We start from the raw sequence: 21,502 nt of genomic DNA on the forward strand, positions 1-21,502 counted from the left end.
TCAAGAAGGGACGAAGTAATTAGAAAGATAGCTGGAGATCATTATTGGAGAAGGCTTTCAATTCGTTTTCATACAAATATCCAATAAAACACTAATATGTAAGGAGAAATAAAAAGAAATTTGTTTTAACTACTTCTGTGTGTCCAAATTCAAAACATTTTTGGTATGGATACTAGAGGCTTTGTCCCACCCGATCCCACTAGACACTTCTTAGTTTCTGGTAGTATTATTTCAATGGGAAATACCTGCCAATTATTTACGACATCAGCACCACAGATATTATAAAACTGTATTTGGAAAAGCCCAAATGCTCAGTATACACGTTTTAGTACTGCTGGACTGTTTTCCGGCAATTTCTTAACCCTTAGACGGCATACAAATTTAAGTGTCTGTTGACAAGCATAGAAATCTTTTATGTTGGTTTTAAAGTGCTCAAAGATTTAAAACGCATTTCAATAAAGTTTTAACGAGCCTATAAAAGTCAGTGGCCCGAATTTGACATTTACGAGAGATGCGGCCGTATTTTCAAATCAAGTTTTTTGTTCGGCGATTGTCGATCCTTGCATCTGTCGCTTTGTGTGTGATAAAGTCTACAAAATAAACACTAATCTAAACGTAAACGTTACTAATGATTATTACTACCAATGGCACTACAACCTTTTAAGGTCTGATTTTTGTTTCTGTTTCATGATCATTATTTGTCAATCTATCCTCAAATCAATAGCCAAGTAGGTGATCGACCTCCTGTGACTGACACACGCCGTTGACTTTTTCGGGCATACTGTTTTCCTCACGATCTTTTCCTTTGCTCGAACGAATGTTAAATGCGCACATAGACAGTAATTCCATTGGTGCACAGCCGGGGAGATTGAACCTCTCAGGGATGAGAGTCGCATGCTGAAGCCACTAGGCCAATACTACTCACTAATGTGGTTTTAAAATTAACTGTGTGTTGATAATTCCGCTTATTCAGGAACACGATATAAATTGTATACCTATGGTCATTATGAAAAACTTTATGTTAATAAGCGTATATTGTGTTACTTATATGTATAAAAGATAGTTTAAAATTAACTCTGCAACAAATTGATCAAAATCCATGCGCGCGGGGTCAGCTAGGCATACATATCATATATTATTCATTTTATCAGTTCTATCTTAATTTAATGTCGAATCGCTATACCTAAACATAACATTGTGTTGTTGTTGTGGCGTAGATACTAAGTATATATTATATTTCAGCTAGTTAAATATTCAATGTTCAATTAACAATGTTGAATGTCCGTAATTAGTCATACTTTTTCGTTTACAGCAACTTATAGAGCAGCTCCCTTGGGCTTTCTGACAAAATTGTAATTTTTAAGATATATTTAATTTAATCCGTTATACTAAACTAGCGGTAAAACCACTTCAGCATTAAATTAAATAAAAAACTTGGATTTATAAGCCCCACGATTTTAGGATTCACCTTTAAATGCCTTCAATTACGACGCAGGTAATAAAATATGAATAGTACTTTTTTCTTACTACTTGGAGCCTGCTAATTTGTTCGCGCCTATTACTCAGAATGTAGGTACTCATTGAACCATTCAGTTTATATATTTTTACGGAAACAATTAATTGTGCACACATAATAAATAAAATATTTGCTAAACATTTTGCCATGCAATTAATAATTAAAACATTTTTTTTTAATAAAACAGTTAAAATAAATAGAATATATAATATAATAGTGTAAACTCTATATACTCTATAAACGATACTGTAGGGACTATGTATTTTATGGCGTTATATGGAGAGAAGAAAAACATATAGATAATCCATGACTCCTACTTATAAATCATGGTCAACAACAGTCTACACGTGCAAGCAAATCACAATTTGTAAACAAAAGAACGAATTTCTTAAAAAAAAATTGTATACATGAGGCGAGTTTATTGCGGGCTAGTATAATAAAGCGACAGTAGAACGTACACAGCTGCGCAGTTTTTACTAATTTTAGCATCTTAAAAAGTACTTACTTAATTGGTTTCGTTATTGAGGGTGGGTGTAATGCTATGTAGAGTGTATCATTGTATGGAAGACAAGCTAAAGCAACCAAAAATCGATTTCGACGCTTTAGGGAGTTTAAGGTTCGTTGTGAAATCCATGGACATTATATGCAGTTTACACTGTATTTTGTTACGGCTCTGTTACGATTCATTTTTGAGTATATTTATTAGATGAGGGTTTTTTTTTTATATATACAGATAATCTTAGACCTGTATTCGAGCTCAATTTATGTTTATGAATACGGGCTGTGGTGATATCAAGGCGCTAATGGATGCGTCATATATAGATAGTGTATTTAACCGAAATATTAAGATCAATGTCCTTTGCTTTTGAAAATTTACTTTATGATAAATGGTGACTAAGATCTTGTACTTTGTGCTAAAGAAAGTTTATAGGTCCTACTTAATACTATGTGTTAAACATAGAGCGGGTCCTGGGCCAGTCCGGTCCTTTCTAAATGCGTAATTAACATGTCGTAAGTTGAAAGAAAACATTGTGAAGAAAACATCTTAGACCCAATCGACCTAAAGGTACATGCTTTGCATACTTTATAACACCACGGACTTGTTGCAATTATGAAAAATCTGTTAATGCGTCAAAGTTTGTGTTAAGCTACCTTGGTGTGGATACACACACTTTTCTCACTGAATCACGTGAAACTGTCTTAAGGTAGGATCTAGAAAGACTAAACGATAGGTAATAAAGCAAAAATTTTATAAATGATGTTTAGTTTAAAATACTGCACTAGCCTAAACTACACTAGAATTCCCTGTGTTGTGGGCAGCTTGTCTCTTCCATTTGACATGTACTTGACAAAATAATTTCTCCATAACACTTACCTTTTTTAATGAAACTATTGTTGCACGATAAGAATACTTACCGTGTTGGTATAGGACAGGTTGAGATGATGTTGTTTATGATTGTTAGTATGTATTTATTAGAAGAGCTATTCGTGCAATCAATAATTTAAAATGTAGCGAATCTCTGAGAGATAAATTCAAGGAAATTAATATATATACCTTTCCCTTCTAATATATTCATGAAAATATTATATATGTATACAAAAATAGTGATAAGTTTACTAGAATAGTATGTTATGCGTTACATATGTTACGCACAATGTTAATACTCGAAACAAACGCAGGCTGCAATTTCCCCGTATTAGACTTATGTTAGTAATTCTTTTTTGGGAAAAGGGATACTTTAATAAAATTCCAGAGGCTCTTTTATCTCTGCCTTTTAATAAATTTATAAAATGTATTAAAGAAAAGCTGTGTAAATAGGCTTACTACAAAGTTTACGATTATCTAGTTGATTAAAGGGCCTGGGACTAATCCTAACAGGCTACATTTAATTAATTTGTGATATTTGTTTTAAAATAAGTGTTGTTTGATGATTTGCTATTTTAAAAGTGTACCGAGGCTTTTTCTCTCGGCCTACATCCTCTGTCTTCTTTGCCGATGAGTAGGGATGTATACTTATTTAAATTTAATGACGTGGAATAAGTGATACTTGTAACTTATGTTCCATAATAAACATTTTTTTTTTTATTGAATCGTCAGTGAATATTTTGTTTTGGGAGCGTGGTTAAGATGGCCTTTGAAAGAGAAAAAGCGTTGGACTCATAGTAACTCATGTAGGTTTGCGTCGTATATGATGTGTTGTGTCTGCAAGTGACTTGTGTGTGTAAGTATTATTAGATTTTGTCATACGGCAGCCATAGTTCACGCTAAGTTTATCTTCCCTTTGACTTCACCGAACAGTAGAGTTCACTAGTTGGTCACCTTCACGAGACTAATACGGACATTAGAAAACACATTGAATATGAATAAAGATAAAAGTTGTTAAGGGATTAAAAAAAGTAATACAAACAAACTTTGAATGCTATGGAATTCAATTGACGTTCTATGGATCAACAGAAGCCGGAAATGCTGGTTGCATTAAATAGACCTGAAGTACTTATAATAAATTAAAGCCAACCAAAATAATCCATTTAACCCTTTGGAATGCCGATGGGTCGTGCATTAAAATTACTGTAGATTGAACTAAGTTCAGTAGTCTACTGAACTTAACATTTAAGTTATAGACACTCTTGAAGGTTTGAAATTAAAAAAATCCTCTTGGTTAGACACGTAATTAAGACTGATTTTACGTGGTGCTGTTAGGTATTTAAAAGTAGGTGAAATCCTCTTTAAATGCTCAAATTCTAACCATTTTTGTACCTTACGTCATGTTGTCTATTTATATGGAAACAAGGTATCAATTTGGAAGCACGAACCTGGTTCACTGGTTTTTTTTAAATGTAAAACAGGGGGCAAACGGGCAGGAGGCTCACCCGATGTTAAGTGATACCGCCGCCCAAGGACACTCCTAATGCCAGAGAGCTCGCGAGTGCGTTGCCGGACTTTTAAGAATTCGTACGCTCTTTTCTTGAAGATCAAATGTTAAAAAGTTAACAAACTCACTTCGCCCCAAGTCTGGTACGGACCAGGACAGTTTAAACGAATGTTATAGTTTTAATTTTTAAGTTATGAAAGAGGACATATGAATGAAGGATTACCTAATTACAGTAAAACTACTGTAATTAGATAGAGCTGTAAGTAAATCATTAACCCTGGTGCAACCGGCGCCGGCGCAGCAGATTACAGACTCTACAAAGTTCATCGTTCACCTCAGTACGCCATCGACTGCGCACCAGCGCAGTGCTTTATTTAGATCAAACGCAACCAGTGTTTCCTAGTCATTTATAATTAAACGGATATGGGAGCGTTCAGATTGGTGAGTGTTTATTTATAGTATTTAAAGTTTTTCCCGCAAGTCGAGTTAACGAGTTTCAATATGATATTAAGTATATATTACAAGGAAGTGCTTTGAAGTTATATAAAAAAAATGGAAATTGAATTAAATTTGGATTGGAAGATTCATATTGTTAAGCTTGAAAGTATTTTTATAACCAATTTAATGTGAATTAATTATATAAAGTATTTAGTGCGTATTTATTGTGAGTAGACTGTGGCTTTAAAATTTATGTTAACTATAAGAACATTTTTCTTTTCGGATGCGTCTTTATTTTACACAATTTCCAAAACTTTTGTAAATTTGTAAAAATCGTAGTGTTTATGACCAAATTCGATTTCATTTACGAACATTTAAAATTTCCCACAATTTCGAAATGGTTCAAACAAATGAGGAAATATATACATTATTTCAATATCATTGGTCATAAAACTAATTAAGATTGTTTATAACATATTATCTTTACATACAAGCTTAGCTTCGTGTTGTTTGGTTGTGGTTTGTGTCGAATAATAATAATCACACAATTTTATTGCAGAATTAGGACAACAATCTAGAATTCGTTCTAGACGATTCTAATTTATTGTTTATACCTTTGCTCTACCCATTAACGCTTTAGGGATCTTGGTCTTTGATTTCTGCAGATATAGAAATGTTTGTTAATTATTTAGAAGACTGCTTTAAAAAGTCGATCCTTTTGTTGCAGTTATCATCTGATGTGTTTAAATTGTAAATAAATGATATTTACTTGATCCATTACATAGGGATGCCCAAGAACCCTTTCTGAGTTTAAGATCAATGTATATATATATATATTTTTATTTTTCCATCATTTACGATTACTATATTCGAGGAATCCATTTAGGTTAACATTAACAATAACATATATTAGAACGGATTTTTCCAAATAAACTAATCGTGACGAAACGTTTTAAACTTTGCATAGTACAAGTTTGCATAGTACATATTATTATTTCTAATTATTGTTATTGTTAGTAGCTATCAAACTTTTTAGATAAACTTAAAAGTCAACGAATTTGTGACATTAATTCATAGCACCGTATTCATAGATAAATTTTATTTTATTTACAAGTCACCTTACTCGTGTACATTTATAAATACTAAGGCAGTGTATATTATATTAATACATTTAATTAGAGATCAACCACGCTCCAGAAGATAATCCTTTTTGTATATAAATTGTATTCGTTTTCACAACAAATTCCCAAGCGAAATTAGAAAATTATCACAAAATAAATTACGGCTTTTAATTTATTTACTGATCATCAATTATTCAATAAAGCTTTTTTATAAATTTGACGAATACGTAATACGGGATTGATTTGCTTCAGTTCAAACAATTTGTAAGACTCAAAACTTGGCAAATAAAAAGAGTGGCGGAGAGTTTCTTGCCAGTTCTTCTTGCCCGCTCTACGCTCTTGACTTGCGAACTGGTAGTAAATGTAAATTTAGAATCAATTTAACATATTTTCTGTTGATGTTCATAAGTGTACTTACCAATATGAATAAAGTTATGAGTTTGAATGGGAAAGGGTGAAGAAAACAATAACCACGATTATTATATATTAAATATGAGAAAGGTATGTTGTATAAACTGCCAAAAATATTCGCCAAAATTTTATTTATGTTTATGGTCAACACGTCCGCTACCTTTGCAATAACGAAACGTCGTTAATAACGAAAACAGCCCATATCTTATCAAATTAACCTTTTTCCTTGAATCAACGTGTCTTAATTATATCCTCTGCATTCAGCCTCTGCTGCTAAAATAGCTTAACCGACATACTTTTCATCTAAGATTTCATATTCAAGTTACTCTGAGTTGTTGAGTGTTTCTTCGTATAGGTGCATGCGTGCATAGTGCTGTTTTAAATGTTAAAGTTATTTACATTGACACCTTTTAAAATATTTTTATAGACATTTCAGCAACAAAGAGAAATTTTACTCCACGACAGAAATGTTTTCTACTTAAGTATCGTCTTTCATAATTAGGATAGAGAATGTGTAAGACAATAATGCCCCACTAGGTGGACTGATTACCTGGTGAAGGTGGAGGGAAGGCGTTGGATGCAAAGCCCGTGGAATAGGTCATTTTGTCGTCAACAGGCTGTAACGTCGGCGGTAGATGTTAGTCGTTAATAAGTTCACTATAGTGTGGGTCATGTGTGACTTTGATCAGATATTAAGGAATACTACTGTTTATAATTTATATATAAATATTTTAGTCATTATCTTAAATATCGTGAGTACGGTGTAAGGTTTTTGTCGCAGCGAGTTTATTGCCCTTTCGGGTTGATGAATGATTTTCACGCCTTCCTTCGACAGCGCCTTATATGAGTCTTGAATACATAATTGTTTATCTACATACTACACTGTAAAATATAATGCCACACTAGTGCGCACTCGCCTCCACAGTGTTTATTGATATGCATATTAAATCCTTGTGGCATAATTATTTCCTGATAAATCTTTGTGAATAGTGAAAGTATTTGAAATAATTGCAATATTCTTGAATATTTTTTTAAGAAAAAACATTTACTTTTTATAGTATCTATATATATGGGTCGTTTTTTTTTTGTTTAAATCAGCATTTATTAAGAAAAAAGATAAAATAATCAAGGCAAAAAAACATCAGAGATCAAAGCCTTAATTTGTACTGATAACTAGTTTTAATTATTATCTGTCCACAGAAAAGATAAAGTCTGTATTTTGGCTAATAAAACTAAACTAAAAAACTATGTATTACTTAGAATAAATAATCTGTATGTATTATACTAAATCACAGTTTAAAGTTTATATTTCAATTAAATTAAGTTTATATCTCAATTTAATAAAGTTTATATCACAAATAAATAAAGTTTATATCTCAATTTAATAAAGTTTATATTTTAATTTAAGGTAGGCACAGATCATCAGTAACTGACTACAGAAAAGTTTGTCCACGGAATTGTAAATCAATCAGAATAAGCGTTGTAATACGTGACATTTATATGTTTGCTCATAACGTACCTTGTTTTTGTAAATGGACGCCAATAAGAATCGATATAAATAAACATACGTATATTTCAATAAAACACTTACCGTACTATTGACGCCACAGAAAAGTCGCAACCATCTTTGACACTAAAGTAAAACAATTACTAATAAGCGAGATTAATATTTTTATGGACGGAGCTCTTGCATACACGAAGCTATATTTAAACTGACAGGTTGAAATAAAGCCAGCTAAAAAAAAAATTCTAAGGTTGCATTCAGCATCAAATTTATTGGGTGGCGGTACCAATAACAACTTGTTTATGTATCTTAATTCGAAGGAATTTTGTTTAAATATTATGTAACAGTGGAAAACAATATTTTCATTATATGAATGACAAATACAATAGGCGATGTATTTTTAATTATTATAATTTAATTTAAATCATGAATTTTGAAACCTAGGCTGGAAACGGTCCACGGAAAAGTACCAAAAGGATGTTTTTATTTTAATATTTTTAAAACTAATAATACGAATGTAAGTATTGCCAAGCATGTCAGTCATATGTACTAATAGTAAATAATTGAAAGTAATAATATGGCTGGTTTTCATTGTTTTAGTTATTTTTGAGCACAACAACGCACACATTTTTTAAATGTTATGTTTTTTGACCCATATATGTCAAATCTGGTAGGTAATAGAGGTTTTTCACTAACCCAAGTTTTTAGCATACAAAGTTCTCACATATAGAAGTCTATAAAACTAAAGAAAACAATAAAAAACGTACATTTGGTTTGAATTTAATAAGAGTCCCTCGAAATTTAAGATTGAGTACGACTCATTATGCTTACGACGACGACTTGCTTGCGACGATTAGCAAATGTTAAGTGAGTTTTTTTTAAGTCTCAAAGTTAATCTCAAAATAACTATGAATAAAGTAAGATAGCCAAGTACACTTGGTGTTGATGACGTGACGGTCATCAACAGAAAAAAATATTAAATCAATTCTAAATTTATATTTAACCAGTTCGCAAGTCAAGAGCGTCGAGCGGGCAAGAAGAACTGTAAGAAACTCTTCACCACCTTCTTTTAATCGCCAAGTCAAGTCATACGAATTGTTTGAACTAAAGAAAATCAATCCCAAGGATTAGGCTAATTTAAATAATCATCAAATTTATGAGTAACTTTGTTCAACGAGAGTTTTATTATATTTCATGATAATTATCTCATTTTTCTTGGGAGTTACTGGTAAAAACAATCAATCCCTTTTATAGAGGTTCACGCGAAAAATTACTGTCACTTATACAGGTTTCATATTTCTCACTTATAAACGTTTATGGAGGGCAAATGACGGGACCCGGTAAATACTATCATTAATACAGTTTCTCGCTTGCCCAGTTGTCACTTGCCCAGGCATGACTGTATATAATTTTTGTAGTACACCTACAAAAATATCAGTGAAATATTGCTATAAAGAAAATTATCTTTTATAACATACCCGAATAGTACATGTAGTTAAATTGATAACACACAACTATAGAATATTCTTAATATAAATAATAATTGAAATCGATATAAATAGGAAACTTTAAACAAATTTAAAATGTGTGTAGCTTTAATGTTTGCAGTTCCTCGCTGTATTGCGATACTTCTTTGAGCGAGGTAAACACCAGCTCGCCGCCAACTTAAATGTTTCATTAGCGCACTAGAAACCCCACGGCGCAAGAGTCTCTACTCCAAAGAGAACCAAATCAAAATTGAAAGACTTACATAAGAACTTTTTAACTTCATATGAACAATATTAATGAATATATGTGTAATTTTAGAGGATTTTTATTGTTACCTGGAAAATAGTATATTCCAAAAAAACACAAAGGTTATATAAAAGTATCTATAACACGCACTGTGAGAAAAATTAAAACAGTAATCGTTATAGAAACGTATATCTTAATAAGATTTTTTTAAAACCGATAATAATACGGGTTTGAAATCAATTATCGTTTAGTTTTTTTAAATCCAAAACGACGTAAAAAGCATTGGCAAGCTTTTGTAAATAAATAAAAAAGGGTATTACAATCTTTTTATTTTGTCTATGCTTAAATTTTACTTGTATTGTATTAACTAAATGTTTGCGTTTATGCTGTTAAGGAAAAAAATACATTAGTATACTGATTTTTCTCTCCTATAAGTTATGTAAAACACTTTAACAGGCTGTTTGGCGTATACTAGTTTTTGTTAAAGATGCCAGCGATTCTAAATGACATTCAACCCTAGAAGATTTTCCTTGTCCATCTTCTAGGAACAATCTATGTATGTAAAACCAGTGTAAGGCGATCGACAATTTTTCTGCCTATCACATGCCCTCTACAAGCCTTGTTACTTGCCGTTGATTTGATATATCTTTAAGACAAGTTGCCGTATCAGCACGGAGTAGTTACTCATGACCTGAAAATCGCGCAAGTTATTTTAGACAAGATAATTAAGATAAGCCTAGCTATTTGTGCTATACAAATAAGAATTTTATCCTGATAAAGCTTAAGTCAAGTTTGACCTGGATACCGGCCAAGGTTTCAAACTTCCATTCCCTTTGTTAGCGCGTAACGTCATCTATCCTTAGGATATAATTAGAAATTGAAATGTGTCTGTACTTACAAAGCACAAATACATGACAGAAATAGTGTTTATTAACGCCGATACCCAAACATTTGAGAACAAAGCTCACGAAACATCGAACCGAAAAATTACCGTAATTGATAATTACGTCTTAAACTAGTTGTAGCGTATTTTCAGTATTATATATATCATGCTGTTTGAGACATATTATAGGTCAAAGCTCAACTGCAAAGTTCGATTCAAACTCAAACTAAAAAGGAAATTAAATTAATTGTAAATATACATTTACTACCAGTTCGCAAGTCAAGGACGTAGATCGGGCAAGAAGAACTGGCAAGAAAGTTTCCGCCACTCTTTTTTTATCGCTAAGTTTTGATTCATACAAATTGTTTGAACTGAAGCAAATCAATCCTAAGGATTAGGATCATTCGAGGCATTAGACAAACAGGCAATAAGCTCACTCAATAATAATAATAAATCAGACTTAACATTGAGTGAGCTTTTTTAGTATGTACTAACTTTCTCATTAAATGCGATTTCAACGATTTTCTGTAACAAATAAAGTAAATCTATTACATCTAGTAAGAATTACTAGAAACTTCAATAGTTTGAATTATCGATGGTCTAACTTTGATGTACAGGAAACATGCTTCGTTAAGTCTCGAAGCTAATAATGTAATATTGTCTGCAATGTTTTTCATGTTCTATAACGGTTGTAAGGTAATACGCGTGTTATAGTAAATGGCACGAACTGATATAATTTACCAGGAAACTACATGATCGTAGCTCCAGATTGTTGTAATCTGAAATATTTTTACGGGCAACATTTAGGAGTAGCGACGGTTTCCGGCTTCGCAGTCGGACGTTAATTTTAAAATGTATAAATAAATATACGAATCAATTTTAGTTTTTGAGTTTATTCATTACACATCGAAATTCGCAAATCTCTCCTCATAATAATATTAGTAGATTGATATATGTACTTTTATTACAATAATACTACGCATAACTAAATAAAAATGCCTTTTATTTCCAAATTACAACTTCGTTCAAATACGTGAGTCGTAGTTCACTTCTGAATATTTCCCTTAGTACGTAATTCTAATTCTGCGTCTCAGGTGTTGTAATGCTTTTTGGCTTTGAAGTAAAATGTATAGTGCTTTGTATAAACGCCATTATCAATAAAGGCTTTATCCGTTAAATAAATAAAGAACATTTAGACTTGGGTTTTGACGCTAGATGGCGTCATTAGAGCTTTGCAAGTGCAAATGGCATTTAACTGTCAATTATCAAAAAGTCATAGATTCTTATGACGAAAGAGGTGACACATTAATACATTAAAAACTTTTTCAGTAAAAAAACAAATAATAATAATTAGTTAACATTCAGTTAATTATTAGGGATAAGTGGTATTTTGGTGGAGTATTTGGGCCGTGCGTGTTTCGAATGAGTGTTAAGAGACCATTGTGGTATCCGGAAGCATTTGTTCTGGAGAATATAATGTTACTCGAAAACAGAAAATAGAACATTACTTCTCTAATGCCATAATTTTATTATTTCAGAATGTATTTTGAAACTCTTTTTGCACATTGTCCCTTTACTATATATGCACATAAAAAGAAAGTACACAGCCGGGGTTCGAACCTACAGGCTCAGGGATGAGTGAGGCACGCTGAAACCAACAACTTTGCAATCGAAAATACTGCAATATTTCTCAGCCAAATTATTGCTGTCTCGCTTTACGGCCTAAGTGCGTCCCTTTTTCATTCTACGTGAAGTTTGCCACGATTCGAGTAGCGCTATGTTCATTTGCGTTTTTTCTGTTTATTTTGATTATACGTACTAGAAAAGTAATAAGCCATATACTGTGGCAGAAATATTGCCGAGATATACATCTTTGAGCTATGTGCTGCATTAAAATGTTTTTTTGTATTCTCGGGATATTGTCGGCAATGATGTAGCTACATATTTTATTAACTCGTGTAGAAGTTTAGCTAAGAAAAGTAGCTATAGTTACAGATTACTCCAATAAGGCCACTATATAATATAAATTAAATAATTACAAAAAGACTAACTATATATTACAGTATTAGAACTATCATGAAGCAAACTTTGTGTAATTCAACGGCAATTAAAAACATCTGTTAATCTGTGCAGTTCATATATTATTTTCATACATTCTGTGATGTGTGTAATATTTAAGTCTATTTGTGAGTTATTGAGAAAAAACAACAAAATAAATAGGAAATCCTACTATTATTTGTATGGAAAGGTCATCTCGATAGAGATGCTCCCCAATGACCGTTACTGATAACACTGATAAGAGTGAGTGATCCCATTGGATCTCGATAATATAGATCAACATCGAAGTTATAGTTTGTACTAGTATTAATGAAAAATATAAAAAATAATAACAATAATTAGCAAACGGGCAGAACGCTCGTCTATTGTTAAATATTACCGCCGCCAATAGATACTCATTACAAGGGGGTGTTAGGTGTTGTGTAGGGGGATATTTATTGCAAAAAATTAATCAAATTATTTGATGGAGATACAATTAACGGAATAGATCCTGTCCGGTCGAAAGAACTACTGTTTTCATATTTAAAATATTCTTAAATTCAATATTTCTTGTCCCCAGAGGGTGTTGCTGTCGGTCATCCTTGCTGTTCTGGTATTCAGCACAAACACGCACGCCAGGGATGTCACGTGAGTATTATTTATTTATTACTAGCCCTGTCTTCTATGTAGAGAGCTTTTCAGTAAAACTAAATTTCCGGAGTCTCTTTATTTTTACTGTACATTTCTCTTTTTCGAAGTTAAAAATAACTAGTCATCCCAAATGACGCATTCTTTTACGACAATACGAAAATAATTAGCTGATTTATTGATCCATAACATTATTTTTATGGTTTCAATGGCACGCTGTAAAATTTGTAGTAGATGCCTTCCCCGTAATATCATATGTAGACCAGGAATTTTGCACAAAACCAAAACGGAATGTCGAAAATACGTACGCTTTATATCACTAATCTATAATTGGTATTGCATTAAAAAACATTCAGTATTTACCTAATACTTAAGTCGTTTACCGCGTATTGAGTTTTATATGAGCGCCATTGACCGCCAGCTAAAAATATTTCAGTTAACACCATTGCTATAAAATTAAAAAAAACAGTACCACTACTTTTTCTACCACCAACAGATTCTGTTCCGTGGTCATTTCTTATAGGCAAGTAGCTGATTCTGTGCCTGAATCACACCATCGCTTTCCTCACGATGTTTTTTCTTCACTGTACGCGCACAGAGACATATACACAAACCTGCGACCTCAAGAATGAGTGTTGCACGTTGAAGCCAAGAATGCTGTTTATAGTTTTATACTATGGAATATTCGTCATAAATTTGCAACAATGATACAAAAAGATATATCTCTAGCCTAAGGTATTAAATAAAGTAACTAGATGTTTAAAATGTAGTCTTTTGTGCAAGTTACCTAATTTAAAACAAACCACATTATACAGTTCGCACCTACTCGGTTTAGGGCCGTTACGTAAATATTACATAACGTGTTGATAATTTAATGAATGATTGAGAACTCGTAAACCTACATACGTATATAATTAATGTGATAAATGATAATCGATTCAGGGATTTTAAAGGCATGTTAAGATACGTATCATTCCGTCCTTGTCTCACACCTAGCAAGTTCACTTTAGAATATTCCTTCATCAAAGGAGTATAACCAGTCCTGAAAACGTTACCAGTCTACTACACTCTGAAACTGTCCGACTAGTGGAAAAAATCGAAAAACATAACAAGGAACCTATTTTCGTGCCTTATGACTTAATTTTAGTAAATGAAAGTTCGTAAGTACTATGAATGTCGTAATCACGTCTAAAGGGAGTAAGAGAACAATCGACGATCGGAGACTTTCGAAGCGGCTTGATTCCTTGACGTTGTGAAGAGATGTGGCTCTCTAATTCTAACTCTGCACCTTCTGCCGCATTTACCTTGGATAGTGTTCAGAAGAGTTGTTCGAATTAATATCTCCAGCTGAGCTTCATCATCGGATCAAGACAGAATACGAAATGCCATCCGTATCACCTCGACATCTGTTGTTCCACAAATGAGCATTTTAAAAGCAGTTTTAGCCGCACACTATGTGGAACCAGCTGCCCACTGTAGTGTTTCCTAAATTCAATGTATGGTTACCATAATACATCATGTTATTATGATTGATTTTATTTGTTTCAGCCACGAAGACATCAGGGACGCCATGCTGTCCCTTGTGCGTATGTTCAGGGTCTCAGAAGATAAACTTGATCGCCATGAGTTCAGGGAGAAAGCTTTCGGGGACCAGATGAAGAAAATCCTTTCCACAATCGAAAAGCGACAGAGAACTCTCGAACCTTTGAAGGGAATGATCTCCCGTCTCGATGAGAGACTGTCTAATGTGGAAAATATATTTATACAAGTAAGTTTTAGGCAAACGCTAACTTAAAATAATTAACTTTCAAATTTAACGAAATAGTTTAGCTTTGTAGTTTTAATTTCGAAGCTATTTTGTCGTAGATTATGTATAATTGCATTTGGTTCTTTTTGTGATACAGAAAGAAGAAAAAGAAAAGGCCACACAGAAGAAAACCAACGAACTTCTAGAGGATATACAGAAATCGTTGCAATCTTTGACAACTACCGTGACAAAGAACTTGAAAGCACCAATTAATGTGGAGAATAACCTCACAACAGATGACGTTCCTCTTGGTACTCGACTTGATGATACTGATGCAAAGCTGGATGCCGTTAAGCAGGAGATAGCAGCTCTAAAAAACAGTTTAAGTAAGGTAAGAAAATTTATATTTTAACGGCTGACAACACACTCACGACTCAACTTGGTAAGTACAAATTGTGCAACTTTAGTATACATTTAGTTAGAATTATACATACATACACTACATATTGTAATATATAGTCGGAAAACTATAAACAACTTTTTGCGTCAAATATAGATAGACAATATAGATATAATACCTAATAGATAATTAATAAAGTATTAATATTTTAGATGAAATTGATTCATTTATTTTATTAGATATATATTACAATTAAACAATATTTAGAATTTTCTTCACCTACAAAGTAATAATTAAAATTATTAAAAACAAAATCAAAACAAATTCAAAAAATTTCAATTTATTGTAAATTATATTTTGTGATCACTGGCAAGATCTCAAATAAAACATGTTATGTAGGAGGCCCTTCGTGCAGTGTGTTCTGAAGTCGACGTAAATCCATTTGAGCGGCACATATCGGAGGCCGAGAAACTCCTCAACAAATATGAGTTAAAACTGAACGAGTATAATGACACATCCAAGGTGCAGACAGACTTTGTGCCCCTTAGCGAAGTCTCGTTGGCTGATGAAGCATGGCATAGCAAAATGACTGAAGGTTAGTAACTTCTATATCCATATGTTCGAAGACTCTGTAGAACAGACACATAGCTTTGCCATCACCAGATGTGTCCCATCGTAACTAATGCTTCATTGCATGCGCTATGCTAATAATATGGTCACCGGTACTATACATTATATACTATTATAATAACTAATAAGCATGTCTTGGACTTCTCTTGTGTTCCAAATGACGCCTTCTTAATCTGTCCTTTGCTATTCTATACCAAACCCTGGTAACCTAATATCGACGTTTTCCGCTTCACCTGATTTCCTTTATTTCTCTTTCCATCCCGAGAGTACCACTCCGTTACCTTCTTTATCCATTTTCCCCATTCTTCAGTTACCGTGTTAACATTGCCATTTCATTTTACATGTTATTTTTTTCAACATAATATTAATAACATTAAAAAATAGCCTCAACTTACAATTAAAAATTCAAATATGACATAATTATTCGTACTTTTAGCCAAATGTAAACCAATACAACAGGGATATTAAATGTTAAACTAACTAACATTAAGCAAATAAACCGGGTGAATCTTATCGATTCACCAAGTGAACACTTTCATCAAGTAACTGGGACATATTAATATCAGAGGCGGCACTGCTTTCATGTTGACAATGGAGAGGAGACAGGCTCATTTGTACGCACTGATCGACCTAAATTTTCTACTTTGTGCCATTGAACAAATGCATGAGCCGAAATGGAAAAATTAATCCAGACTTCGCTTAGATCATTCGACTGATTGTCTATTGTCTGCATTAGAACCTGTCTTTTAATATCTTGCATATTAGAATTGTTGATAAATTTTAGCGTTTATATTAGACGGCTTTTGACGTCAAGAGATTAGTTTAAACAAATACGACGGTTAACAAAATTATGTAATTTTCATAGAAATTTGATGGTCTAAAAGAGTTATCCAACCTTTTTTGTGAATTTTTTAAAAAAAAATGGTAATATACCAGCGGATTAGGTTTGAGATAGGCATTTAACGATGCTTTTTTACCGATACCGATCCCAAATTTGACGTTCTTTACAATATTAATTAGTTCCTCAAATATCCCGCCAGCTAATATCGCAATCTTAAAGTTCTGATTGAATACGGGATCGTAATCAATAATGGTGTTGGAAGTTACGGAGTACCAATGCAGTCGTTAATAATATCGCTTCTAATCTTGGACTCATTTGTCCAATCAAACACAAATGTTATGAATATTAGTAATGTGGCTAATGAAATTGACACGCAGAGAAAAAAGAAAAAAATATTATTATGCGCTTGTAATATTTTAGAAAAAATAATAATATTACAATTGCTGCTTTTATGAATAACAACACACTAACACTCTTTTAGTGATGGAACGTCAAGAGAAGGATATAAAGAAGATTCAACAACTATTATCGGACGCGGAAAGCATGTGGAAAGACTTGCCACGACTTGCAGACCTAAAACGGGCTACCAATGACACACTGGAGGCATTGCTTGTTTCGCAAGCAAATATTACTACTGCTGGAGACTCGTGTAAGTACTGTTAATTTATAATGAAACGTTACATTATATAATATAACTAATGTAACTTAATATATATATATTACCTTTTTAATAATATCTATTACCTTTTAAAATTTATTTGAATAAACAATTACAAATGATGACTTATTAACCCTTAAATTAGATTTTACATTTTCATTAACAATAATAATGTTTTTTTAGGTTTTAGATGGTAGATTATAGTGTTACCTACATATACATATTTACCAGCTAAAACTTCATTGTATTTTTTTTGTTCATTATTCATTGGGTACCTATTAAATACACTTGTTCAGTATGTTATCTTTTCTTTAGTTTACCATACTAGGGTTGCCTGGAAGAAATCGCTTGTTAGCGATGAACCTGTCCGTGCCTAATAACTTATTTTACTTGTTTTTGTAATATGTATATTTAATGTAAAGAAATAAATACAAATGGGAAAACACCATCAAAATACATATATCAAAACGTATTAAAAGCTGTTAAAACGAAACTGAATGCATCGACGATCTATTTTCACCATGAAATTTGTAATTACTAATTACTAACTTTATAAGTAAATAATGGTTTTTCATATTCATACAGGAATTATTGCTTTAGAGATTTTAAAGCTTGTGACTACTCAGTGCCAGTATTTTAAAAACGTGCATGAACATTATTTTATGAGTGATAGCATTATTTCAGCTGCCGCAAAAATATCAACAAAAATACGAGAAATGGGAGAACATTTAGTCGCGACAAACAACGACATTCAACAGAGCTTGACGCAGGGGAACACGATGAGTGAACGAGCCTACAACGATATACAGCACAGCTATGAAACTTTGAGACACGAGGTGGGTCTAATTTTGGGCCTTGACTATTTTAAAACTACCTTCATATTCAAATAATAGCAAATAATTACTTTTATGAAAAATTGCTAATTATATGCAATCAAAATACTTCTTTTGTTATGATACCCTTAGCACGAACGTTATAGAGCGTATTTAAAATAAAGTAAATTATACAAATTGCAAGGAAACTTTTTTTAAACCTAAAGAATTTAAAGAATTTAAAAAATAAACATTGTGATGTGATTATATACATGTGGTTGTAGTTTTTCATTTTCCACAAGGCCAATTATACTTTATAGGTTCAAGCTTTCTCAAAGAACGAGAATGTGATGTTACAAACAGCAGATAACGTTTTAGCCAACAAAAAACGCATTGAATACGGCGTCAACAGAATCGTTATGGAGGTGGGAGAGCACGTTAACTTACAGGCACAGAGTCTTAATAAAACATTGCTTGACAGGTAAACTTCAGAGATAATAAAAGCCTTTTAGTCTTACTCTAGAGATAAAAAGATTATAACTAATACAAGCTCGTTATCCGCTTGCCATGTGGAAAGACTTCCCCAATTCTTGTTCATTCGCTTTCGTTACGCGCCACGTGCAGCCATTATCTATATGAACATTTCATCCCTTTTAATCCTCCACCCTACATATTAATAATTTTTAGGTTAGATACAATCCAAAATGAATTAATGGCAAATCACTCGCTCGCACATGGGAATCTGACAGCTAAAATAGAGTCTGAGATGTCACAAGTGTGGCGGCAGATTGGCATCATGTACAAACAGATGACCGCCAGCAAGTCCACGCTTGATAAACTCACGGTACGTGTACAAGAACCTAATTTAACGAAATTAAGCCATTTTAATCCAATATATGAGTATTTTATTAAAAATACGTAGCTATAAATACTTACTGCTTCAATCCAATTGACTTTTCCCTGTTCATCACAGCGTAAAAATAATTTGACAGAAAGAGTTTGTTGTTCAATATTTGTATCTGTGTTGATTTTATTCAATTAAGGGTTTAATCTTGTCACTCAAACATACTTTGTATGTATGTATAGTACATACCTTTTATCGTGACTTAAAATCAATCACTACAAGTGAGCAATTAACGTATCTGCTAATTTTATTATTTTGTATATTGTAATTTAACATTGCTTTATTATGCGTTTAATATTTTTTTTAGTATATTTATTACTTAATGGCTATTCATCACTATTCAAATGTTTCGCGTGATTTACAGCGACTTGTATGTAAAACACGCATTTAAATGTGATTAAAACCATTCCTTTGTACTTAGCTAATACTTCTTAACCAACCTCTTATCAAAATCAGTACACAGTAATAAATAAACTAAATGACCCGATGAACTTTGATGAACCTCTCTACATATATCATGTCCTCATTTTATAGCTATATAATATATAAAAACCAACTGACAATTTATTAATTCAAAAAAGTCAAAAGACATCTTATCAGATATTTCCCATCTAGGAACAGATTTTATTGAAAAACTCAATTGTCGTTTTCAGTATTTTTGTTTACTTATTATTTATTTCCATCACATTCAGACCTTCCTTAAACTTCCGCATATATTTTTCAAGATCACAATCGGTCCAGCCATTCTCGAGTTTAAGCGAGACAAACTCTCAACTCTCTTTCTGTCAACTGTGACGAAAAAAACACAATACTTACTCTATGTAAAAACGGTCTATTTGCGGATTTGTTTTTTATATAATTAAATTAAGAATATCTTTGATATAATTATCATATGGAACCAAATAGTATAATAAATAAACAATAAATGTTATTATGGGGTATGCCAATTTAATAAATTAAAAGGTTACAAACGATAACAAACAGTAATTCATTTAATCTACTAATAGACAATTATACCGACAGGAACAAACCCAACAATATGTTAATGGCAGCGCTACGTCCTTGGACGACATGAAAAATAAGGTAAGCGAATTTCTCTTTATGTTCCTTAATTGATATACATTAGTATGTACTAACCAAAATATTTACTATAATAAGACACTATTACATAATTTTTATGTAAGAAAAAAGCAATTATACTAAATACTTGGCTATGAATAAAAGATTTACGAAAGGAAAAATTTAATAATATTATTAAATACATTTAAAAAATATTTAATTAATTATAAGTTTATAATAATAATACATAGCTTCAATCCGGTTAAAAAGTGTTTTCTTAATGTGTAAAAGCTATGTTAACAAAAGATGTTAGACTAGGTATATGTTGTCATGATGTAAAATTGAGGGTGTGTATGTGGGGTGTGCTCATGATGCAGGTTATTTAGCACTGTGGATATTCTTAATGATATAATTATATATAAATTAATATAATTATTTTAATTTTTCTGTATTAAAAAAAAACTACAGATACTAAACTTGTAGTCTGCTCAGATTTAAGTCTTTTTTTTTCGGAAGTTATAACTAAAACTTAGCATGAACTATTCGACCGACTAACTAATCAGATTCTGATAGTTGATAACAAAAGTTATTGAACACTAAACTATTCAGAAACGACACTTAATAGAAAGTCGGCCTTCCTTACGTCAAAAATATACTTGATTTCAAAGTTCGCGCTAATTCTCATTGTCCAAATACCGTCTGTATTGGTTCTATTTGAAGACATTATTTTGATTTAGGTGGCATTCATTTCAACCCGAATGATTGAAGTTCAAGAAAATCTGAATTTCTTATTGGGAAGTTTGAAGCTGGTCACCGAAGAGTTTAGTCAGATCAAAACTGGTCTCGGCGAAGCCCTGGATAAAGCCAAAATTGACTTACACGAAGTGCGATCAAAAATCAAAGGTATTTTTAATATTCCTAGTACCTAGAATAGATTTTTTGAAACCGATGTACATAAATTGTTTGAAAAATATTATATGTAAAATATAAAGATGGGTTTCAATTTCCATGGCAATAATGAGGTGTATACTGTGTGAAAAATTATCTAATAATTAAGCTATCACAAATTTAATTAATTGCCTCTTTTAATGGATAAATTTAATAACATTACAGATGGACCTGGGCCGCATGATGCCGATCAAAAATAAATTCAAGTTTAAATTAGTGAAGCCAAATAACGTAGTTTAACTAACTGTAATAAGACTAACTGTAAGAATGAAAATAAATTTTTATACCTATTCGATATTTTATTATACTACTTATACGATACTTATGAGTTATGGCCA

At 32.1% G+C, this 21,502-nt stretch overlaps 1 protein-coding gene across 1 annotated transcript; it reads left to right on the forward strand.

The window, feature by feature from the left end:
• The first annotated feature begins 4,698 nt into the window (after positions 1-4,698).
• Positions 4,699-21,454, forward strand: LOC123713631 (putative leucine-rich repeat-containing protein DDB_G0290503). Its single transcript, XM_045667389.1, has 12 exons — positions 4,699-4,830; positions 13,098-13,165; positions 14,714-14,933; positions 15,070-15,303; positions 15,712-15,907; positions 17,265-17,432; positions 18,126-18,277; positions 18,574-18,734; positions 18,941-19,097; positions 20,181-20,240; positions 20,954-21,119; positions 21,330-21,454. Exons 1-12 carry the CDS (start codon positions 4,813-4,815, stop codon positions 21,362-21,364), a joined length of 1,635 nt encoding a protein of 544 aa, XP_045523345.1. The 5' UTR covers positions 4,699-4,812; the 3' UTR covers positions 21,365-21,454.
• Positions 21,455-21,502: the final 48 nt, after the last annotated feature.

This window comes from Pieris brassicae, chromosome 8, assembly GCF_905147105.1.
Source record: "Pieris brassicae chromosome 8, ilPieBrab1.1, whole genome shotgun sequence".
Lineage (NCBI taxonomy): Eukaryota > Metazoa > Arthropoda > Insecta > Lepidoptera > Pieridae > Pieris > Pieris brassicae.